General features: G+C 35.8%; 1 protein-coding gene across 3 annotated transcripts in view; it reads left to right on the top strand.

Moving 5' to 3' along the window:
* The window catches only part of Dhfr (dihydrofolate reductase), a 132843-nt gene that overhangs the window by 63751 nt on the left and 43183 nt on the right, over nucleotides 1–25909 (top strand). For all 3 annotated transcript variants that reach the window (XM_090401987.1, XM_090401986.1, XM_090401988.1), the window contains exon 3: nucleotides 16626–16731. In XM_090401987.1, the coding sequence (XP_090258113.1) occupies nucleotides 16626–16731 (106 nt within the window). The remainder of the gene's footprint in view (nucleotides 1–16625; nucleotides 16732–25909) is intronic.

A 25909-nucleotide genomic window follows, 5' to 3' on the forward strand; every position in this document is an offset into this window, starting at 1 on the left:
AAATACAGTGGTGAATTGGTTAACGACGGTAATCCATTCCAGAATTACCGTCGTTATCCAAGGCGCGATTCCCCATAAGATTTAATTGAAAATCGATTTAATTTGTTCCAGCTCCTCTCCACAACCATAGTACATATTAAAAATGTAGATAAAACTCATTTAAAATGTCATAAAAATATGGTAAATATCATTTATTTATTATACAGTTGGAGTGTATATGTATTTGCTACAAAAAAATTAACATTAATAAAATGAATTGTTCATGAAAAAAGTTTTTAATTATCAATCTTCACCAGGACAATTGGACTCACCTTGGAATTTTTTGACAAATGGACCTGTAAAAAACATGTCTAGGATTGTTTGCTTCTGCCTCTTTTTTAAAATGTTTCTGAAAAACTGCATCAACTATTTCATTAAATAGATCTGCAGTTCTGATAACCTCAGATTTGTTTGGATTCCATTTCATAGCAACATTTTGAACTTCCTCCCACTTTGCCAAAATATTTTTGATTTCAGCAGTCGTAATTTGTTCTTTCTCTCCATCCTCATCTTCAGATGAAATTTCCATTTCCTTTTCTTCACATTGCTGCTTGAAAAGTTCTTCTCATTGTTACTTCTTGCTAAGCCTTTACAATTAGCCTAATTGCTATGACAATGTTGAATTCTTCCTTCCAAAATTTTCTTAGGGTTACGTTGGCAGCCTCGCACATTTCAAAGCACCTGGTAAAAAGTGCCCTTGTGTAAAGTTTTTTAAAATTTGCAATTATCAGCTGATCCATAGATAGGTTGAATCGGAGATGTAGTCTTGGGAGGAAGAAAAATCATCTTGATAAAATCTAATTCCTCTGGTAGCTCTTCTTGTATGCCCGTTGGATGGCCAGGTGCGTTATCCAAGGTTAAAATGGCTTTTAGAGGCAGATTGTTTTGCTCAAGATAGGCTTTGACAGTTGGTCCAAACACTTCGCGAATCCAGTCTCTAAATTCTATTCTTGTGACCCAGGCTTTGCTGTTAGACTTCCATAAAACAGAGATTGGATTTAGAGACATTGAACTTTTTGAATGCTCGGGGATTCTCTGAGTGGTAGATTAACGTTGGTTTTACCTTGCAGTCTCCACTTGCATTTGTTGCTAAAAGCAATGTTAACCTATCATTCATTGGTTTATGCCCAGAAAGTGTTTTTTCTTCTTTTGTGAAAATGTTGCAATTTGATGTTGGTTATTTTCTTCCAAAATAACCCAGTCTCATCACAATTGAAGACATTGAGTTAGGTATTCTCCTTTTTCTATAATTCTTGTAAAGCTATTGACAAATTTATCTGCTGCTGCTTTGTCAGCACTAGCTGCCTCGCTGTGTCTGACCACACTATGAATTCCTGTTCTTTTTTTAAAGTTGTCAAACCAACCCCTGCTACCTTTTGAAATCGTCATCATCTACCTCAGAACTCGATCCCAAAGTCTTCTTTTTCAAATCTTGATAAATCTGTTTAGCTTTCTGACAGATTGCATTTTGAAATGTAGTATCGCCCGCCATTTCTCTTTCTTTGATCCAAATTAGTAATAGATTTTCCATTTGCTCAAAAAGAAGCCCTTTGACATTCAACCTTGAAGTCCCCCTAACAACCTTTGCTACCATAAGTTCTTCTTTCTTAGCCAAAATGGTTGATATTGTAGAATGACTGGTTTCATATATTCGAGCTAGCTGCATAACTTTCACACCTTCATGATGTTTTGCTATTATTTCTTTCTTCTGTCCAATAGAGAAAATTTTTCTGTTTTTTTTTTTTTTCCCTCACTAGCTTTCTTTTTGGGACCCATTTTGTCACACCATAAAAAAAATTCACTTTATAAAAAAAAGATACACAAAATATGGTATTATTACAAATTGTACAACACTAAGACAAGGGATACAAAGAACATAACGTCATCTGAAAATAAAAGTAAAAGTTCAAAAAAAAAAACCTTTTTGAAATAAAAATGAACAGTTAAATTCGAAACCTGCAATTTTTGACTTAGTGCATTTTGCTTGTAAGGTGACGATATTAGATACAGCACTTACCGTAACATACACTGATTAGCAGCTTATAGATACAACACTTATTATACAAATGAGATTTGATTTTGCCTTTTGATGGCGAACGAACAGTGACACGCACCCGCCGATTTATTGTCTATATGAACCAACACATAAAAAATAAATGCTTAAATACTCATAAAATGCATTTATAACCACAAATTTTAAAATAAAGTACAGTACACTATAAGAAAAGAAACAATAAATGGAAAACATAAACAGCTGGCTATGATGGGTCAAACATATCTGAGCTTCACAGCTATGCCACGTGGTTGTTCTCTATTCGACAATGTCTTCCCGTGCGTGGCTGAGTGCGATCGGAAACAGACTTAACCAAGAGTTTTTCTTACAGCCACTCGTCGTTAACTAAGTATGTCGTTATCTGAGGCTGTTGTTAACCAAGGCACCACTGTATATATTAAAGTTAAATTTAATTTATATTCTAGTGTACATTGTTAATTAATAATCATGTATAACCAACGCATAAGCCTTTCTACGAGTATGATTTTGCTTGTTTGCGTGTGAGAATGTCAATTGAAAGCAGAATGTGTAGAGAGAGAAATAGAACCACTAAGAAAGGAGATGGAAGGAATGAAGACTGAGTTGAGGAGGGCGAATGAAGAGATTAGCAGGATGCACAGGTTGGTTACTGCAAGAAGAACAAAGTAGGTGTATGAGAGAAGGGTGTATCAGAAAGTAAGGCAAGAGAATGGGGGAGACAGGAAGAGAGGAAATTGAAGAAAGTCAAGGGAATGGAAGTAAGGGATAGTGAGTGATGAGAGGATGGAGGAAAAGTGGAGAGAAAGGAGAGAGAGATGTGGAAGCAGAAAGATTCAGGGATGCCAGTGAGAGAAGGATGAATGAATAACTAAACACATCTATACCACAGTAACTAACTTATTAATATGTAAATAATTTGTCTGAAGTATCGTAAGACATTTAAATTATTATTAAGAGAGCCCTCCAGGGAGTCAGAGACTCCTTGAGAGAGGCCACATACTACACACACCAGCTGTCATACTTATTCTTGAATTCATTCACACTGCTTGCACTCACAACATCCAATGGCAATCCATTCCAATCATGCACCACCCTATGAAAGAAAAATCTAGCTCTTAATCCCTTCTTAGCGGCATTCATTCTCAGCTTCCCAAGATGCCCTTTTGTCCTTTCCCCACTTTCCATAAATTGAAAAATTCCATCAATCGAAATCTTGTATGACCCTTTCAGAAGTTTGTAAGCCTCAATCATATCACCTGCTCTTTCTCCTGTTTTCTAGTGTCTGCAGTCTACAAATTCTCCTGTCTTCATAATCGGTATTCCACAATCCTGATATCATTTTTAACTAATCAGTTCAAATGTAATTCATTTGAAAAATGAATTATGTTTGAATGATGATGTCTTATGATACTTAAGACAAAATGTTTACATATTAATAAGTTAATTACTGTGGCATACATGTGTATTTTTAGTTATGAATACTCCGGTTTTACAACTAAAAATACACATGTATGGAACTTGCTGGGTAGAATGATAGTGTATGATTGGTGTGCAAATGACCTGAGAGGGAGTGTGAATTGTGCAGTGCGATATTTGATGTTGGGGATAGTGCAGCAGAAATGTGTCAGAGGAATGATAGTGAGCATCTGTCCTCAGTAATGCAAAGTGGAGGAGAAGAGCAGTGATAATGAATGAGATGACAAAGAAAATGTGTAGGAAGAAAAGTCTGGAATTTGTGAATACATGGAGTACATTTGAGGACAGAAAAAAGCTGTGTGCAAGAGGTGGGTTACATATGAACGCACAAGGATCCAAGCATTTGGAGAGTCCGTTTGTTTCTGGGCATGTGAGTGTGTTCAGTCAGGGAAACTAGAAATACAAGGGTGGAACATAACAGGGATGGCCTTATATGGGGATAATGGCTTGAGAAAAGAGAGGATGTACACTATATTGCAGAGCCAGGTGAAGTATGAGGGAAGCAATGATGGCTATAAGAATACTGGCAGTGCACTGCCAGTTTACGGCCCTGTATACAAATGCTAGGAGCATTAGGAATAAAGGAAATGAGTTTGTAGCATTGATTGATTGACTCAATCTCTCCAAAGATTGTTAGCATCAGTGAAACTTGGTTAACTGAGAAGAATGCTCTAACATCCATAGAAATCGCAGATTATTTCAGCAGGATAGACAGGGTCATACTTATGCCCAGGTGCACAAGGCTCAAGCTAGGCACCCCAAATAATAAGGGACTCAGGAACACTAGCACTTTGAGCCTAGTCTGCCTCAGGAAAAACGTAAGTACGGCTCTGAGGATAGATAGAGTAAACATGATAGTGGAGTGATACTTATGATAAGAGATGAATTGTGCCCTCTCAGGATGGAGAATCACAGTGGAAATAACCCTAATTGCTTTAAGAATATATTATGTGAGACAGATATTTATAAGATAAGATATTTAGTGAGGTGTTGTTATTATCCAGGTAATATTGATGATCAAGAAATGTTTAGACAAATCAGTCTGGCGAGTGCAAAATTAGCGATCATTATGGAGGGATAACTTTAACTATAGCAATATACACGGAGCAGAGGAGGCAGCATGCACTAATGGGTTAAATGAATTTTTGGATTTCTTGAGGGACAGCTGTCTTAGGCAGCATGTGGTGAAGGGAAGATGATCATCAAGAGGTTGGGATTTGAGCATCAGGGTATCTGATTATGATTGAGATGTCATACTTTCCCTTAGCTGGTGAGCATGACCATGTACTTGGAGGATGTATTGGCATGAAGAGGTATCAAGGCAGATGGAATTTATGTGGAATTATAAGGCAGGCAGCTATCATAGACTTAGAAACCATCTTGCAGCAGTATGGTGGATGAAAGAATTTGAAGGAAGAGTCAAGACAGATTGTATACCTTGAGTGAAGAAGAAGAAAAGGCAATTTGGAGTCAAATGAATAATGAGAAAAGAGGAATTGCTGATGAAAAAGAGATTATGGAAAACAAAGAGAGAGAGATCGAGAACAGGGTATCCAGAAAATTCATCAAATGACAATTTATTGAAAAACCCAATTAATTGAAAAACCCAATTAATTGAAAAACAGTTCATCGAACAACAGTAACGAAAGGCAGTTCCTTGTAAAAACAATTCATTGAAAAATCAAAATTTGCTGAAACTACAAATCATTGAATGAACAGTTATAAGACATGAAGTGAAGTGTATTTATCAAAAAGAACTGCAGTTTTTATTGAATTAACTTGGAATATATGAAGCTTGGCATATTCCCTTTATATGTAAAAAATCTTAATTATTATTTCCCTTTATCCTCTTCCTCTCCTTAATCAAATGGTTGGTGGAGTAGTAGTGCTGTTTTACTAGGGAATAATTAGAAAACATGGTTTCTCATTGTCTTCCTTATCCAGTAAGTGTTTTATTTTATATCTGTAGATATTTGTGTTTATGGGAACTGGTTTGTGGGATGAAATCCCTGAGTTTACCAGCAATAAAATCCTGCCATCTCCATATGAGACTAGATAACTTGCCATTCAGTTGAAGAGGAGAGATAAAAATTCTTCATGTCATGCACAGAATTCAAACTCCAGTCTTTCTCTAAATGGCTTCGTTTATACTGACTGAACTAAGGAGGCTCCATTATTATTATTAATAGTAGTATTAGCATGTAACATCCACACACTCACCTCAGTTATATGGGATGAATTTTACTCCAATTTGTTATTTGAACCTTCTACAAAAATTTATTGAACCATTCCAGTTTTCAGTTCAACTATACTCACGGCTACAAAGGGACAATATGTTGACATTTTATATTGCAATATATGGGCAAACATTGAAACGCACGAGGCGTCTGTGTGGTTCAGTTTTAGTTTCCACTCTGGATGAAATTTAACAAAATTTTATAGTTAAGATCTGTATTAAAATTTGTCAGTTTTGATTTCATTCTGATCATTGTTGTTGTGAAAAAATGAGGTAGAATGAACTTTTTTTGTCTAGAGATACTTCACTATCTGCATAATGAAGTAGCAGGTATGCTTACAGAATTAATGTCATAAAAAAAACAACAAAATAATTATAACATCTTATGAAACTCCTTGGGATTTACATTGGATTGCAGTGCTAGTCTCCTCTCATTCTAATTTTTCTTTCTTCACAATACTAGTCTTTTTCCTAGCCTGAACCTTATATTTCTCATACAACTGTTCTCTATAAATTATAGATGCCAAAAAATTATATTCTTGGTTTCATCCTTTATTCAAGTGTAAACGTCCTAGTATCCCATAATGCAGCACACATAAGAATATGTGCATTGCATTATGGGATACTACGACTATTGATGTGAAGTCATTAACATCTATATACAAATATTCCAGTTGATTTCACACACACATTCATGTTAAGCGAGGTGTTCCTGTAATAACATTTTCTTTTCCCTAGCTTCCTTTATTGTAAGAATATAGTATATAATACATACGTACAATAAATTTAGTTTAATCCTTTATCCAAGTGTGAGCAAACAAAGTTTGCGCCTGAAAGTATCTTCAGGACTGGGGTAAGGTGGTGCAACACCAGGCGACTCCTTGCAAAGGTGGAGCAAGCTACTAACACTCCTATCTCAGTATCTCCCATAATGCAGAACACATCTCCTTGCGGATATGTCTGATGTTATGCATTAAGGGAAGGGCCACTACCCAGACTAGTTTCAACCTTTATTGAGGTCTCTTCAGTGGGAGCCAGGCCCAAGTGGAGATACCAGCCAGAAGCATTAGCAAGGTCATCTCTACCTATAGGAGTTGCCAAATAGTGTGCCACCTTTTTAATAAATTACTCTGGATTTAGAGAAAGATGTTGAAAGTTTATTTTTCACTTGGTTAGAATATAATAAATTTAGTTTAATCCTTTATCCTTGGTGTTGCACCACCTTACCCCAGTCCTGAAGATACTTTCAGGTGCAAACTTTGTTTGCTCACACTTGGATAAAGGATTAAACTAAATTTATTATATTCTAACCAAGTGAAAAATAAACTTTCAATACATACGTAACATACAAAATATGTATTAATCAACTGTTTATGTTATTGGGAAGGCTTTCAGTTAACAGTAGGCAATTAATAGTTAACTGTTTGGGGAGTCAAATGCAGATTTTCAAACAACATGGGGGGGGTCAGTGTCCCTAACTCCTGAGTTGTTCAAGGGTCAACTGTATATTTATTTATTTTTTTAACCAGAGATCAGACTAATGTAAATGATTAACAAAGCATTTAGATTTAGCTTACTTTAGTTTCATGTAGCTTGTGTCCTCTGCATATGTATGCTTACCTGATGATGACCTCAATATAAAGGTGGAAATGTCTACTATTATTTGATTAATTGTAAGTAATTATTCCAACACGAATGTCTTGCCGCCATCAATTCTATGCAATGAAGTAATTTAAAATTCTAAAAATGATTATAAAGTTTTATATAGGAAATATCTTAACAGTGGATGTAGTAAAAAAAAATGCAAATTTCACTGATTTCAATACTAGGTAAATGTGCAAAAAAATTGCTGAATATTACAAATTTCGAAATTTACTACATCCATATGGCCCACATCACTGTTATTAAAGGTGCTGTTATTGCAATTGCATACCATCTAAGGGGTGGAGAGAGGAAACACTATTCCTCAGTAAAGTGTAATTTCATAGTGTTAGCACTGTTCTGGCATCCAAACTAAGTTTTAGTAGTCTCATTTCTCTGCTGCACTTCAATTAGTATATTACTACCAGGTAAATAAATCACTAGAAACTTGGCCCTTTTTCTGAATGGATATACTTGCATATCCGTTTGGTATTTCATGTTTAACATGAGTTGCAGTGTCATCAGTATTAAATCTTTACTCGAAACCAGAGATGATTAGCTGGCCTGCGGGTTCGAATCCCATCGTGGGCATGGATGTTTGTGATTGTCTGTGAAAATACAAGTGGTAGTGATGGATGCTTGATGGCATTGGTGTAGATGATGACAGTAGTTGGATAATTGGGTGGAAGAGTAGGTGCCCTCCTCCCTCAATAAGTCTTTGGACTCCCTGAAGGTGTCACGTATTAATAATAATAAAGGTGAAGAAAAAAACACTGGATTTCTATACAGTGGTCCCCCCCCCCATCCATGGGTTTGCTTTCTGTGATTTCGATTATCTGTGATCAACAGCATTCCAAAAATATTAAATGGAAAATTCCAGAAATAACCAATTCATAAGTTTTAAATTAGCTTTAAGCGTTAAGTTTTAGATTAGCATGAAGAAATTTGGCACTGTCCCTCCCAGGATGTGAATCATCCTTTTGTCCAGCATATCCATGCTGTACTGTTTAGGCTACTCTCCTGTTAGTCACTTAATAGCAGCCTTGGTTATCAGATCAACTTTTGCAGTATTGCAATGCTTGTGTTCAAGTAACCCTTACGCTTTATATTGGTCCAAAACATAAGAGTACCGATGTTGGTAATTTGGGTATGTGCCAAAGAGAAGCTGTCAAGTGCTTCCTTTAAGCAAAAAGGTGAAAGTTTTCGACTTCATAAGAAATATAAAAAAAATTGTATGATGAGGTTGCTAAGATTCCATTCACATAACTTTTATTATAGTATATTGTTATAATTGTTCTATTTTATTATTAGTTATTGATGTTAACCTCTTACTGTGACCAATTTATAAGTGAATACATGCATTAATTGCAATATATCAGTTATCATTAATTTAACTAACTGAATATTAATTCAGTTCAGTTTAAATATTCAGTTGTTGGGCCAAAGCTAGGTAACTGGTGGAAGACTTCGCTATAGTTTATAAGGATTGTAGAGAAACAATCTAGGCTTCTGACCTACTGTCCATTCTGAACCTTTTTTGTAATGTTTCCATTATTAAGTATACACCTGGATACAGTAGACAGATTTCAAAATGGAAATTGTACAATGAAACATATTTGCCAACAGTCCCACAGGTGCTTCTGCTATGGAAGAGGAAGTGTTTTTGGAATCATTAGATGGAAGCTGCCAAAAAGAAAAGCTGGTTATTGTTGAAGATGTATACTGCTGTAGGAAAATAGGAAAAAAGGATAAAGCAATAATAATAGTGCCTTTTTTTTTTTTTTTTTTTTTTTTAATGTGACTTCCAGCCAATAGTATATTAGTAGCATGAGTGAGCTAAGGTTTTTTTGGAATTAATTTTATATATATTTTTTTGTATCTTATTTTTGCATAATTTGGAAACCCTGCTCCAAAGACCAAACCTGGAAGTTTTTCAAGCAACTTGAAGGTTCTAGTCATCTCAGATTGAGTGATGAAATTCATCTCCTACCTAAAGACAATCACAAATATCTGTGCCCATGGCAAGATTCAAATCCATAGCCTGTTGGTAAGAGAGTGGATATGCTAACCTCTTGTCTAGTCAGTTTGGCAAAATCTGCTGGATTTCTATTTAGAACATAGACTGCTCATTACTAACACCATATTCCATTGTAAAGATGTGCATAAATTCACAAAATGAGAACACTTAAGAACATATATATTTTGTACATACACAGTGTGCCCGTTCAGTAATGAGATTGATTTTTTACAGGAAAGCACCTCTAAATAATGGTCAAAGCTGTATAACTGAGAGGAGACCTCCACATAGCCTTTAAAGGAATGTGGAGAACTGACCAGGGCTTTTGACCTAATGTCCAATCCTCACCTTCACGTGGTGCACCCTGTTGGGTATCTACCTGGATACTGAACGAACGAGGATGGGCTGGCAATTTGGGATTTAGTCGACCAAATTGCATTCTTATTGGTTAAACCAAAATAAAAAAAATGATGGGACAATATGACAAAATTTCATCCCCGCTGGGGCGTTGCCCAGTTAAACAAAGCCTCCATTGTTTTCGCCAGGGAACCAGGGCGAACAGCGAAAAGTCAGCTACTGGAACAAATCTGAAAACACACCCCAACTCAAAATCACCAGAGTTAAAGATCAGTACTATCAATATATGAAGTGTGAATGGCACAAAATGGAGCTAGCTGAGGAATTAGATAAGTACCAGATTGACATAATAGGGACTGAAACAAAAAAGACAAAAACAGGTGAGATCTTTCTGAGCAATAAATACAAAATGTTATATTCAGGAAATAGCAATCAAGGAAAAGAAGCAGTAGCCATGGTATTCAACACAAAATACTAGGCTAATCTTCTTGAATGGCAGTCAGTCTCGAGTAGAGTAATGTGGACAAATATCAGAATGGGAATTGGACAATGGAATTTATTTGTGCCTATGGTCCCACAGAAGGTTCTACTAAGGTAGAAGTGGAGGAATTTTTTGAGGCTTTAAAGAAAGCAACTGACACAATGAAAAATGGTCCTTTTTGGGGATCTAAATAGCAGAGTAGGAAATGATTGTCAGACACAAAAATATTTTGGGAAAATTTGAGAAAAGAGCAAAACTAATAATAATGGCAAATACCTGTTGGATTTCTGCTCAGGACATGGACTGGTTATTACTAACACAATGTTCCAACATAAAAATGTGCACAAATTCACATGGAGAGAAGAAGCAAGGAATGAGAAAAGTCTCATTGACTATGTTATTGTTGATAGTGATGTTCTCTCTCAGGTTCAGGACACTAGAGTGTACAGAGGATTTGAAATTGGAAGTGATCACCATTTAGTCTTGAGCAAGATAAAATTGAATTTTATATTGAAAAGAATAACATGTAAGGTTTTAAAGCGAATAAAAGTTGAGCAGCTCTCAGATGTGAACTGTAGACTAAAATACGCAAAGATTATTGAAGAAAAAATTAAAGAGTTTGAGAACAGGAAACAAACCTTGGAGATTCAGTGGCAAATCTTGAAGAAAACCTTGATTGATTCAGCCACAGAGGCATGTGGTGAGGTTGTCTGCAAGGATAGAAAAATCAGAACTCCATGGTGGACACAGGAAGTTAAAGAGACAGTGAAGGAAAAGAGGAAAGCATATCAAAAGATCCTGACAAATAATAAGTCAGCTTTTGCTCTTAGAGAATACAGATACAAATGTAAGAAAGCGAAACATTGTGTAAAACTAGCTAAACAAAAGTCATGGGAGGACTTTGGCAAGAACATAGAAAATTAATATCAAGAAAGTGGTAAGATATTCTGGAGGTTGTTGAAGAAGCTTAGAAATGGAGGAAAGAGTGCTGTAAAAGGAGTTAGAGATGATAAAGGTGACATGAAAAGGAAGAAAAGGATATCCTTGAAGTTTGGAGTAATTACTTCGAAAAATTGCTTAATGAAACAAGCAGTGATAGCACAGTGGTAAAAAACACTTAACAGGCATACAGTCAGGAATACATATCCATACTTGAAGTAGAAAAAGCCATCAAAGGCTTGAAATGTTGAAAGGCAGTAGGAGTAGATGATATTCGACCAGAAATGCTAAAGTATGGTGGTATAAAAAGTCTTACAGTGGCTGCACTGCATAGTTCAGAAAGCCTGGACAGAGGGACAAATTCCTGATGATTAGAGTAGAGCTCTCATAGTACCCATATATAAAAAGGGAAATAAAAATTGAATGTGAGAATTACAGAGGTATTTCCCTACTGAGTGTTCCTGACAAGATCTATGCAAGTATACTTGAGAAACGGTTGTGAAGAATTGTGGAAGAAAAGCTTGGTGAAGAACAAGCTGGATTCAGGCCAAATAGAGGCTGTCAGGATCAGATCTTCACTTTACAACAAATAGTTGAGAAAGCATGGAAATATAACAAAGATCTGTTTAAGTTTTGTCAATCTGGAAAAGGCATATGACAAGGCCAAGAGAGAAGCTATTCATTACACTACAGTTATATGGTGTCAGTGGAGCATTATATCAAGCTATACTTGGTCTTTATTTGAGTTGTAAGTCAGCAGTTAGAGATGAAGGAAGTACAGGAAGATGGTTTAATGTTAAATCTGGTGTGAGACAAGGATGTATATTATCCTCTCTGTTATTCATTATCTATATGGATCACATTATGAAGGAATGTGGTATTAAACATGATATCAAAATTGGAGATGTTAATGTCAGATCTTTGCTTTATGCGGATGATGTTATACTTATCAATAAATCTGCTACAAGTCTGCAAGATTCTCTGACTAAATTGAATAACTGTTGTAATAGATATGGTATGAAGGTCAGCATTAAAAAGACAAAGACAATGGAAATAGGCAGAATCGTTGAAAATGTCAACTGTGTTGTGAACGGAGAACCTGTGAAATAAGTAAAACATTTCAGCTACTTAGGCACGATTTTTACTGAAGATGGAAATATGGAATAGACAACAGAATCAACAAAGCTAATATGGTAGGAAGTCAATTGAATAAATTCATATGGAATAAGAGAGAAATTAGTCATAACACTAAATTAGCTGTATACAAGACAGTGTTCAAACCAGTTTTAACATATGGATCTGAGAACTGGGTCAGAAGTAAAACACTTGACCAAAGACTAGAGACCGCAGATATGAGAGTCTTGAGAAAGATTAGAGTCAAGAACAGATGTCATCAATGGCAATATCGTATTAAAAACGAGGATATTAGGGAAGAACTCGACATTGTCAGCATCCAGGAATGCTTTAGCAGAGCAGATCTCTGGTGGTATGATCACTTAAACAAAATGGGCAATGAAAGATTAGCAAAACAAGTGTTTTCTGCCAGGTTGGCAGGAAAACGACCCAGAGGAAGATGGAGATATAGGTGGATTGATACAGTACAAAGTGCCTTAGACCAGTGCTTCCCAAACTTCTGGATGTCAGAGCCCCCTTTGCAAAAATTAAAATATTTCACAGCCTCCCTCGAAAAAAAATTAATATAGATATGTTGTTATAATATTTATTATATTTATATTCAATACAAAACATACACAGCGAATATTGCAAAAATCAAATGCATATATTACATTTTTTGCCTCTTACCGTTTGGTTCTGAAGACGATACGGTCTGTTCTGGTAAAATATGAAATACTCTCCTTTTTTATTTTTTATCAACCACTTATCCATCTCAGGGTTAAATTTTTTAACGTAGAATAGATCAAATAATATCACCACTTACCGATACTGGCACACCACAGACTGATAACATGAAATTAGTGAATATTACCTGAATAAGGGAATCCCCAGACCAGGAACATTTTTTACTTTTGTGACTTTTCTCCTTTTACGGTAATTAAGCCTAACGCAAAACAGACAGTAAAGGCAGTCTGTTTATTAAAACGTGCATATGATTGGTGCGGTATTAACAAAAGATCGCGCAACCGAAAGATAAAAGCATAGCTGACAATTGAGTTGAAATGCTAACTCTCTTCAACCGAATTCCATATGTGAAACTGCCATAACATTCATTATATATATATATTACTTAGTTTTAAAACTTTTAGGAATTTTAACACGTTCGGTTGGATTTTATTGCTGCCTTGGGAAATCGAACTCACACACATCTAATTAATAACAATAGTTTTTAGTTAGATACTGTGTTTGCCCATGCAGCATATGGTTTTTTTCCAGTCTATACAGCATAGTTTCTGTATGAGGGGACGTGTGATTCATTAATTAGTGTGTTTTTATCCCAGTTGTCTCTAATTGCACTATTTGTTGAGAAATATATTACACAGACTTCTCATACCTTATTTACTGGCATAATAAAAAGTATTTATTTTTATTGCCTCTGCAGTATAGTGGCTCTTAGGGAGGGCGTGTTGTTTACCACTGCAAGCGAGTTACTATATCCCCACATGAACTTGTTTAAGCTTTTTTTCATGTGTGAAGTATATGCGAAACTTTTATTGGTAACAGAAAACTAGCTCGGATGACAGTGATAATATAAAACGAGTTTTGATATGTATATAAAGTCAATATCAACAGTCCCTGATTACGAACGCGTTATGAAAGGGACAGAAAGATTTGGAACTTCCCTGGAGAACATTCGAAGTAAATACAATTAACCACTGCTTTGAAATGAAACATATAAATAAGCAATATTTACTAATATTCGTTAAGCGCCGAAATACACAGGAAGCAAAGTTTGTGAACCAACACCAATGTGTGAATTTTTCCATTAAAATATAAAAAATAATAAAAAAGAAATAATAAAAGTTAAATACGTTTGTTTTAAAATAAAAAAAATATACTTAGTCTTAAAACATTTAAATTTGTTTTCATTATTTCACGGCCCCCCAAGGGGGCCGCAGCCCACAGTTTGGGAAGCGCTGCCTTAGACGATAGAAATATAAGATCTGATAATGTTGGAGTCTTGACAAGTAACAGACTGATTTGGAGGAAAATTGTAGATAGGAAGTTACTAATGATGTAAATTTTTCATGTAATACTATCGTATCCTGTACACCCCTTGAGGGTAGATGTCAGGAATTTGATGATGATGATGATGAACATGTTTATCGTTTTTATTGCTAGTGTGTTGTAATCGCAGGTGCACCTTTTGAGTCGGGTGACATAGCAGTTTTTGTGTGGCAACCATTGAAGTAAGAGTGTGTGAGTGGAGCATGTCAGAAGTTGCATCATTGATTTTACTGTAAATTAGAAAAAACTGCTACAGAGGTGTATCAAGACCTTAAAAAAAAAAAAAAAACGTTTATGCCTTTTACTGTCTTAGCCTTGCACAGGTGGCCCGTTTCTGCATGGACAAAAATGAAAATGTGGCAGGATTTCGACCTGCCACATTTGGTGAAAGCTAGGGAAATTGTTGCCCACGACAGACGAATAACCACTAGGCTCCAGCATGGTGTCAGTAATGAAAAAGCGAGATTAATCTTAGGAAGAGATTTGCACAAGAGGAAGATTTGTTTGAAGTTTGTGCCACACACATTGCCACATGAACAGAGAGCACTGGGTTGCATGTTGTCAAAATTTCATCCATGCAGTTGTTCAAGATCATGATATGTTGCAAAAAATGTTTCGCTGGTGGTGATGTTTTCAATTTGATCCAGACCATGGAATCCATGGAATGGCATGGAACATCTCCCTGCCAGAAGAAAGTAAGGTTGCAAAAATTGTGTCCAGACAAGGGTTTTTTTTCCTCCGACACTACTGGAATTATCCACCACAAATTTTTTGCACAGTGAATGGTCAGTATTATTTAGGAGTAATGCAACGTCTGTACACCCGCATGTGACGTTCCAGGAAAGAACTGTTCCACAACTACAATTGGTTTTTGTTGCATGAGAATGCACCTGTGCACTGCCTATGAAGCAGTTTCTGGCTTCAAAGTCAATCTGTGTGATCGAACATCCCTCCCATTTGCCAGATTTGGCTCCCACAGACTTTTTCCTTTTCTCAAAGATGAATTGTGCCTTGAAAGAGGAGCACTTCAGTGACATCGAAGGAGGTTCCCATTCAGGACTTTCACTGTTTCTTCGAACACCTGTACGACAGATGTGAATGTTGTGTGGAGTTGGAGAGAGAGAGATTATTTTGAATCTGTGTAATTGATTGGTTCTAGAGACCAAACATGGAACTTTTTCAGTCCACACCAGGTGCTAGTTGAGCAGGATAGTGATCTCACTAGATGATGAAATTTATCTTCTACCTAAAGACAATCACATGCATCTGTGCTCATAGTGGGATTTGAATCCACAACCTGTTGGTTAGAGAGCAGGCATGAAAATCATTTGGCTGGCCAGGCTAGCAAACTGTTGAGTTTGAGAAAAAATTAGGAGAGTGAAGAGTTGGCTTTAGTAGCAGTAAGATATTAAAAAGAGAAGTTCTTACTTCACACTGCTAGCATTTAGGAATGCAAGCAGAGATAATCTAGGATGGTATGGTCACATAAGCAGAACGGGTGAGGAAAGGTTAAAAAAAAAAACAGTTATCTCTGCCTGAGTTCCCTAAAAAAAACTCCTAAGACTGTTGGACTTAAGATGGATTGCTTTAGAAGACTAATTGTTAGATTTGAGAGCATTGAAGGCCTGACAAATAGCAGATTAACTTGGAAGAAAATTGTTAATATTGTTAAAAATTATTGACTTAGTAGTAATGTAAATTTAATATGCACTATTATAGTGGACATAAGGCTAATCATCTCATCCTCAAATTATGGTCATAAAAGCCAGTCCTGATTGTTTGTAAGTCTGTAAGTACTGTTGATTGTTATTATTATTAATTATAGTGTCATATGCACCTTGAAGCATATCCAGGAATTTGATGTTAGTTATTTGCATTTTCAATTAATGATTAGCATAGAAATTACATTATTTAGTCCAGTAATATAAGAAAGCCCCTTCCCTGTCCCACATACACATCACAGTTGAATAGTTAGTTAATTTATGTGTTTCATTTCTCAGAATAATTTTTGAATAATTTTTGCGAATAATTACTGTAATTTTTGCAACAACTGGTTGTAAGCTATTTTTTTTTTTTTAAACTGAATAAATTTCATTCTCCATTTGTCACACTGTATAAGGTTCCATTGCATATATAATTATTACCAAAAACAAATAATTTAAATGAAATAAACAATCATGTTAATTGTAATTAACAAGTTCATTTGTTGTTTTTTAATTTTCAGATAAACAGAATGTTGTAATTATGGGCCGGAAAACGTGGTTTGCAATTCCAGAAAAGTTTCGCCCCCTTCCACGAAGGATAAACATTGTCCTTTCCTCTAGTCTCAAGTAAGTTCATTAAAAATAACTTTTTGTCAAACTTTTTCACTAATTCACCTAATGGCATTATTAAAAAAAATTAAATAAATAATAATACTCATTACAAGATCTATCACATGTAACTTATTGGACAATAAATCAACTATATTCTCTATAGATTTAGAGAATAAACTTAATATGTTTTATAACTGACAGTATATTTGCAATGATACACTGTACACATATATTTCAATGAGCTGATTTGCTATACAGACGTTCATCTGGTCATTATCACATTTTGGTGATAATGACCAGATGATAGTGAGCATTTTGACATATGTATCAAGGGATATACAGTAATGAATAAATTAAACCAAACAAGCGAAATTTTGTCAAGTTTTTGGTTTTGGATTGGTTTTTTGTTTCAATTCACAATAATTTTATTTTGGTTTACTGTTTTCAGTTTTGGTTTTAGTTCACTATTTTGGTATGTACTCTTTCTCAGCACACATCCATGACTCAAAGACAAATTGCCAATGAGTTTGGTGTTGGTTTGGATACTGTTGATGCAATTTTAAGGGAGATAGGTACCTTTTTCTCCTGACAGAAAAGGAAAGTGTTGGGTGAAAAAGAAAAACTACACTTACTCAAGATAGTTTAGTAGTTAGGAAAAGCAAAATGTATCCAAGATTGTCTGCGACTTGGCAGTTAGTGGAATTAATATGTCTGACATGACACTCCATTGGAGATTGATTGCTGGAGGCAGTACTGACTGCCCACACACCGAAAAAAAGAAACAACTGTTGCCGAAGGCTATTCAGAAAAACAGGCTCCAGTGGGCAAAAGTATAAAGATTGGACTTGAGAAATGGAAGAGGGTTATATTCTCAGATGAGAGCTATTTCTTTGTCCAAACAGAGTGATATGTTTACAGATCAGCAGCTGAGAAGACTTCTCCTGCCCACCTTTAACAAGCTCCTAAACACTCAGCTGAAAAGATATTCTGGGGTTGTTTTACACATGACTGTCTCCCAGACAGTCATGTGTTTAAAAAAAAAAAAAAAAAAAAAAGAGAGAGAGAGAGAGAGAGAGAGACGAATACATAAAAATATTAAAGAAATAAGTGGTCCCACAGATCCAGAAAGACAAAGAACTTATTTTCCAACAGGATCTCACTTCCTGTCACACTTCAAAAAAAGTTAGAGTTCCTCAAAAACAATAACTCTCCTGACATTAACCCAATAGAAAATTTGGAGACCATAGTGAAAAATAGACTTGGAAAAAATTGTGATACAAAGGATAACTTAATACAATGCATTATAAAAGTATGGTTTCTAGATGCAGACATAAGAAAAATGTGTTCTAGATTGGTAGAGTCCATGGCTAAGCGAATTGATGAACTTATTAGAAACAGAGGATACATATAAATTATTAGATAAAGTTTAATTATTATACTTATTTTCTTGCAAAATTAAAAATTTTCTTTAAAATGTGAATTTTAAATTTGTTTAAAATTTGTTTGCTTTTCATTTTCACTTTTTGTTTAAGTGATCAGCCTTAAATTAGCTCTTCTCTCTATTCTGGCTTGGACTACCTTGCCCCCAACACACACTCCCCCCCCCCATCATGATGTTCATTAAATTCCAAACATGTACCCTCCAGGGGTGTACAAGATATGATAGTACCACATGAAAAATTTACACGATTACTAACTTCCTATCAACAATTTTACTTCAAATCAATCTGTTATCTGACTTCTCAAGCTGGGTTTCCCAAACTTCTGCTTAAAGTGGAGCCCTAAAGGAAGTAAAATTTTTTTTGCAGAGACCTCACAACTCAGTCTTTAAAATAAACATGAAAAAAGGAAAGAAATCAATAAACACTCATATTAAAAACAAAATCATCATCATCAAATTCCTCCCATTTACCCTCAAGGGGTGTACAGGATATGATAGTACTACATGAAAAAAATTACATCCTAACTTCCTATCTACAATTTTCCTCCAAATCGGTCTGTTACTTGTCAAGACTCCAGCATTATCAGATCTAAAGGGTCAAAGCTGTATAACTGAGAGGAGACCTCCACATAGCCTTTAAAGGAATGCGGAGAACCGACCAGGGCTTCTGACCTAATGTCCAATCCTCACCTTCTCGTGGTGCACCCTGTTGGGTATCTACTTTGATACTGAACGAACGAGGATGGGCTGGCAATTTGGGATTTAGCCGACCAAATTGTATTCTTATTGGTTAAACCAAAATAAAAAATGATGGTACAACATGACAAAATTTCATGCCGGCTGGGGCGTCGCCCGGTTAAACAAGGCCCCCGTTGTTTTCGCCAGGGAACCAGTGCAAACAGCGAAAAGTCAGCTACTGGAACAAATCTGAAAACAAACCCCAACTCAACATCACCAGAGTTAAAGATCGGTACTATCAACGTAAGAAGCCTGAATGGCAAAGAAATGGAGCTAGCTGAGGAATTAGATAAGTACCAGATCGACATAATAGGGGTGACTGAAACAAAAAAGACAAAAACTGGTGAGATCTTTCTGAGCAATAAATACAAAATGTTATATTCAGGCAATGACAATCAAGGAAAAGAAGGAGTAGCCATAGTATTCAACACAAAATACGAGGCTAATCTTCTTGAATGGCAGTCAGTCTCAAGTAGAGTAATGTCGGCAAATATGAGAATGGGGAACTGGACAATGAGACTTATTTGTGCCTATGGTCCCACAGAAGGTTCTACTAAGGTAGAAGCGGAGGAATTTTTTGAGGCTTTAGAAAAAGCAACTGACACAATGAAAAATGAAAAATTGGTCCTTGTTGGGGATCTAAATAGCAGAGTAGGAAATGATTGTGAGACATACAAAAATATTTTGGGAAAATTTGGAGAAAAGAGCAAAGCTAATAATAATGGCAAATATCTGTTGGATTTCTGCTCAGGACATGGACTGGTTATTACTAACACCATGTTCCAACATAAAAATGTGCACAAATTCACATGGAGAGAAGAGGCTAGGAATAAGAAAAGTCTCATTGACTATGTTATTGTTGATAGTGATGTTTTCTCGCTGGTGCAGGACACCAGAGTGTACAGAGGATTTGAAATTGGAAGTGATCACTATTTAGTCTTGAGCAGGATAAAATTGAATTTTATATTGAAAAGAATAACATGTAAGAAAGTTTTAAAGCGAATAAAAGTTGACCAGCTCTCAGATGTGAACTGTAGACTAAAATACAGAAATATTATTGAAAAGAAAATGAAAGAGTTTGAGAACAGGAATGAAACCTTGGAGATTCAGTGGCAAACTCTGAAGGAAACATTGATTGATTCTGCCAGAGAGGCATGTGGTGAGGTTGTGTGCAAGGATAAAAAAATCAGAACTCCCTGGTGGACACAGGAAGTTAAAGAGGCAGTGAAGGAAAAGAAGAAAGCATATCAAAAGTTCCTGGCAAATAAGTCAGCTTTTACTCTTACAGAATACAGAGACAAATGTAAGAAAGCTAAACAGTGTGTAAAACTAGCTAAACAAAAGTCATGGGAGGACTTTGGCAAGAATATAGAAAATAAATATCAAGAAGGTGGCAAAATATTCTGGAGGTTGTTGAAGAAGCTTAGGAATGGAGGAAAGAGTGCTGTAAAAGGAATTAGAGATGATAATGGTGAAATGAAAACAGGAGAAAAAGATATCCTTGAAGTATGGAGTAATTACTTTGAAAAACTGCTAAATGAAACAAGCAGTGACGACAGCACAGTGATAAAAAAACACTGACCAGGCATGCAGTCAGGAATACATATCCATACTTGAAGTAGAAAAAGCCATCAAAGGCTTGAAATGTGGAAAAGCAGCAGGAGTAGATGATATTCGACCAGAAATGCTGAAGTATGGTGGTATGAGAGTCTTACAGTGGCTGCACTGCATAGTTCAGAAAGCCTGGACAGAGGGACGAATTCCCGATGATTGGAGTAGAGCTCTCATAGTACCCATATATAAAAAGGGAAATAAAACTGAATGTGAGAATTACAGAGGTATTTCCCTACTGAGTGTTCCTGGCAAGATCTATGCAAGTATACTTGAGAAACGGTTGAGAAGAATTGTGGAAGAAAAGCTTGGTGAAGAACAAGCTGGATTCAGGCCAAATAGAGGCTGTCAGGATCAGATCTTCACTTTACGACAAATAGTCGAGAAAGCATGGGAATATAACAAAGATCTGTATTTAAGTTTTGTCGATTTGGAAAAGGCATATGACAAGGTGCTAAGAGAGAAGCTATTCAATACGCTGCAGTTATATGGTGTCAATGGGGCATTATATCAAGCAATACTTAGTCTTTATTTGAGTTGTGAGTCAGCAGTTAGAATTGAAGGAAGTACAGGAAGATGGTTTAATGTTAAATCTGGTGTGAGACAAGGATGTACATTATCCCCTCTGTTATTCATTATCTATATGGATCACATTATGAAGGAATGTGGTATTAAACCTGATATCAAAATTGGAGATGTTAATGTCAGCTCTTTGCTTTATGCGGATGATGTTATACTTCTAAATAAATCTGCTACAAGTCTGCAAGATTCTCTGACTAAATTGAATAGCTGTTGTAATAGATATGGTATGAAGGTCAGCAATAAAAAGACAAAGACAATGAAAATAGGCAGAATCATTGAAAATGTCAACTGTGTTGTGAATGGAGAACCTGTGGAACAAGTAAAACATTTCAGCTACTTAGGCACAATTTTTACTGAAGATGGTAAACTAAATATAGAAATAGACAACAGAATCAGCAAAGCTGGTATCGTGGGAAGTCAATTGAATAAATTCATATGGAATAAGAAAGAAATTAGTCGGAACACTAAATTAGCTGTATACAAGACTGTGTTCAAACCAATTTTAACTTATGGATCTGAGAGCTGGGTCAGAAGTAAAACACTTGACCAAAGACTAGAGACCGCAGATATGAGAGTCCTGAGAAAGATTAGAGGTGTGAACAGATGGCATCAATGGCAATATCATATTAAAAATGAGGATGTTAGGAAAGAACTTGACATTGTCAGCATCCAGGAATGCATTAGCAGAGCTAATCTCAGATGGTATGGTCACTTAAATAGAATGGGAGAGGAAAGATTAGCAAAACAAGTGTTCTCTGCCAGGTTGGCAGGAAAACGACCCAGAGGAAGACCAAGATATAGGTGGATTGATACGGTACAAAGTGCCTTAGACGATAGAAATATAAGATCTGATAATGTTGGGGTTTTGACAAGTAACAGACTGATTTGGAGGAAAATTGTAGATAGGAAGTTAGTAATGATGTAATTTTTTCATGTAGTACTGTCATATCCTGTACACCCCTTGAGGGTACATGGCAGGAATTTGATGATGATGATGATGATGATGATATTTCTATCATCTAAGGCACTTTGTACCGTATCAATTCATTATATCTCCATCTTCCTCTGGGTCGTTTTCCTGCCAACCTGACAGAGAACACTTGTTTTGCTAATCTTTCTTCGCCCATTCTGTTTAAGTGACCATACCACCTGAGATTAGCTCTGCTAATGCATTCCTGGATGTTGACAATGTCAAGTTCTTTCCTAATATCCTCGTTTTTAATATGATATTGCCATTGATGCCATCTGTTCATGCCTCTAATCTTTCTCAGGCCTCTCATATCTGCGGTCTCTAGTCTTTGGTCAAGTGTTTTACTTCTGACCCAGCTCTCAGATCCATAAGTTAAAACTGGTTTGAACACTGTCTTGTATACAGCTAATTTAGTGTTCAGACTAATTTCTCTCTTATTCCATATGAATTTATTCAGTTGACTTCCCACGATACCAGCTTTGCTGATTCTGTTGTCTATTTCTATATTTAATTGACCATTTTCAGTAAAAATCGTGCCTAAGTAGCTGAAATGTTTTACTTGTTCCACAGGTTCTCCATTCACAACACAGTTGACATTTTCAATGATTCTGCCTATTTTCATTGTCTTTGTCTTTTTATTGCTGACCTTCATACCATATCTATTACAAAGCTATTCTGTTTAGTCAGAGAATCTTGCAGACTTGTAGCAGATTTATTGATAAGTATAACATCATCTGCATAAAGCAAAGAGCTGACATTAACATCTCCAATTTTGATATCAAGTTTAATACCACTTTCCTTCATAATGTGATCCATATACATAATGAATAACAGAGAGGATAATGTACATCCTTGTCTCACACCAGATTTAACATTAAACCATCTTCCTGTACTTCCTTCAATTCTAACTGACTTACAACTCAAATAAAGACTAAGTATTGCTTGATATAATGCCCCATTGACACCATATAACTGTAGTGTATTGAATAGCTTCTCTCTTATCACCTTGTCATATGCCATTTTCAAATCGACAAAACTTAAATACAGATCTCTGTTATATTCCCATGCTTTCTTCCCTATTTGTCGTAAAGTGAAGATCTGATCATGACAGCCTCTATTTGGCCTGAATTCAGCTTGTTCTTCACCAAGCTTTTCTTCCACAATTCTTCTCAATCAACCATTTCTCAAGTATACTTGCTTAGATCTTGCCAGGAACACTCAGTACGGAAATACCTCTGTAATTCTCACATTCGGTTTTATTTCCCTCTTTATATATGGGTACTATGAGAGTTCTACTCCAATCATCAGGAATTTGTCCCTCTGTCCAGGCTTTCTGAACTATGCAGTGCAGCCACTGTAAGACTCTTATACCACCATACTTCACATTACTGGTCGAATATCATCTACTCCTGCTGCCTTTCAACATTTCAAGCCTTTGATGGCCTTTTCTACTTCAAGTATGGATATGTATTCCTGACTGCATGCCTGGTCAGTGTTTTTTATCACTGTGCTGTCATCACTGCTTGTTTCATTTAGCAGTTTTTCAAAGTAATTACTCCATACTTCAAGGATATCTTTTTCTCCCGTTTTCATGTCACCTTTATCGTCTCTAACTCCTTTTACAGCACTCTTTCCTCCATTCCTAAGCTTCTTCAACAACCTCCAGAATATTTTCCCACCTTCTTGATATTTATTTTCTATATTCTTGCCAAAGTTCTCCCATGACTTTTGTTTAGCTAGTTTTACACGGTGTTTAGCATTCTTGCATTTGTCTCTGTATTCTCTAAGAGCACAAGCTGACTTATTTGAACAGGAACTTTTGATATGCTTTCTTCTTTTCCTTCACTGCTTCTTTAACTTCCTGTGTCCACCAGGGAGTTCTGATTTTTTTATCCTTGCAGACAACCTCACCACATGCCTCTCTGGCAGAATCAATCAATGTTTTCTTCAGAGTTTGCCACTGAATCTCCAAGGTTTGATTCCTGTTCTCAAACTCTTTCATTTTTTCTTCAATAATCTTTGTGTATTTTAGTCTACAGCTCACATCTGAGAGCTGCTCAACTTTTATTCGCTTAAAACTTTCTTACATGTTATTCTTTTCAATATGAAATTCAATTTTATCCTGCTCAAGACTAAATAGTGATCACTTCCAATTTCAAATCCTCTGTACACTCTGGTGTCCTGCACCAGGGAGAAAACATCACTATCAACAATAACATAGTCAATGAGACTTTTCTTATTCCTTGCCTCTTCTCTCCATCTGAATTTGTGCACATTTTTATGTTAGAACATGGTGTTAGTAATAACCAGTCCATGTCCTGAGCAGAAATCCAACAGATATTTGCCATTATTATTAGCTTTTCTCTTTTCTCCAAATTTTCCCAAAATATTTTTGTATGTCTGACAATCATTTCCTACTCTGCTATTCAGATCCCCAACAAGGGCCAACTTTTCCTTTTTCATTGTGTCAGTTGCTTTCTCTAAAGCCTCAAAAAAAATTCCTTTACTAGTAAACCCTTCTGTGGGATCATTGGCACAAATAAGTCTCATTGTCCAGTTCCCCATTCTCATATTTGCCCACATTACTCTACTTGAGACTGACTGCCATTCAAGAAGATTAGCCTCGTATTTTGTGTTGAATGCTATGGCTACTCCTTTTCCTTGATTGTCATTGCCTGAATATAACATTTTGTATTTATTGCTCAGAAAGATCTCGCCAGTTTTTGCCTTTTTTGTTTCAGTCACCCCTATTATGTCGATCTGGTACTTATCTAATTCCTCAGCTAGCTCCATTTCTTGCCATTCAGGCTTCTTATGTTGATAGTACCGATCTTTAACTCTGGTGATGTTGAGTTGGGGTTTGTTTTCAGATTTGTTATTTTGAACTGCAGTGTTTTTCAAAGTGTGATAGGATGGACATAACTTGTAGCATCATATCATTTTCTGCATATAGTGAGAATATCTTTTAACAGATATGTGTTGTTGGAAAATGTATCAAAAACTTCAAATCTTTAACAGCAATTTCTGAGTATTTCTCATATAAGTTAATCCAAAATGTTGAAAATTCGCTTTCTTTAAATTTGACTTTCAATTAATAGTTAATTGAAATTTCTATTAGCTGCCTCTTCTCCTCTCAAGAGAAGGCTTGTGTATTTGGGGAATCAACAAATGAATCTTGAATCCAATGAAATTTTCTATATTAAAAACAAAATATTGACCAACTAATTCGCTCAACTTAGATGTAGAGAGATACACTTTTATATCTGCATGCAGGGAAAGCTGGTTGGCCAGAAGAAATTCGCAGATACGTTCAAAGCACACTCATAATTTTCCTCATTCCAAAGCTTTAGTTTGCGTTGGAGTGCATTGATCTTACCTTGCAATATGTAACCTTGCTGCCTTACAATGAAACATTTGTTTCATTTAAATTAGCGAATATATCTGAGAGATAAGCCAATCTCTGTATCCAAAATTTATATTTAATATAGAGTTCAGACAAAAAAACATTAATTCCTTCACAGAGTCCTAGACCTTAGGGCTCTGTGGAGCCCACTTTAGGAGACCCCGTTCCAAGACACTTTTTACTGTATCAATCCACCTATATCTCAGTCTTCCTCTTTAGTACTTTTCCAGGTTGTCAGGTCTTTTTACTGTCAACGTGGAAAAGAACACTTGTTTTGCTAATCTTTCATCTCCTATTCTGTGTTTTAAATGACCATACCACCTGAGATAGCTCTGCTAACACATTCCTGAATGCTAACAATGGTAAGTTCTTTCCTAATATCCTCGTTTTTAATGATACTGCCTGATGCCCCTAATATTTCTCAAGACTCTCATATCTGTGGCCTCTA

The sequence above is a fragment of the Typopeltis vanoorti genome, chromosome 12 (assembly GCF_054136105.1).
Source record: "Typopeltis vanoorti isolate ZY-2024b chromosome 12, IOZ_Tvanoo_1.0, whole genome shotgun sequence".
In the NCBI taxonomy this organism is placed as follows: domain Eukaryota; kingdom Metazoa; phylum Arthropoda; class Arachnida; order Uropygi; family Thelyphonidae; genus Typopeltis; species Typopeltis vanoorti.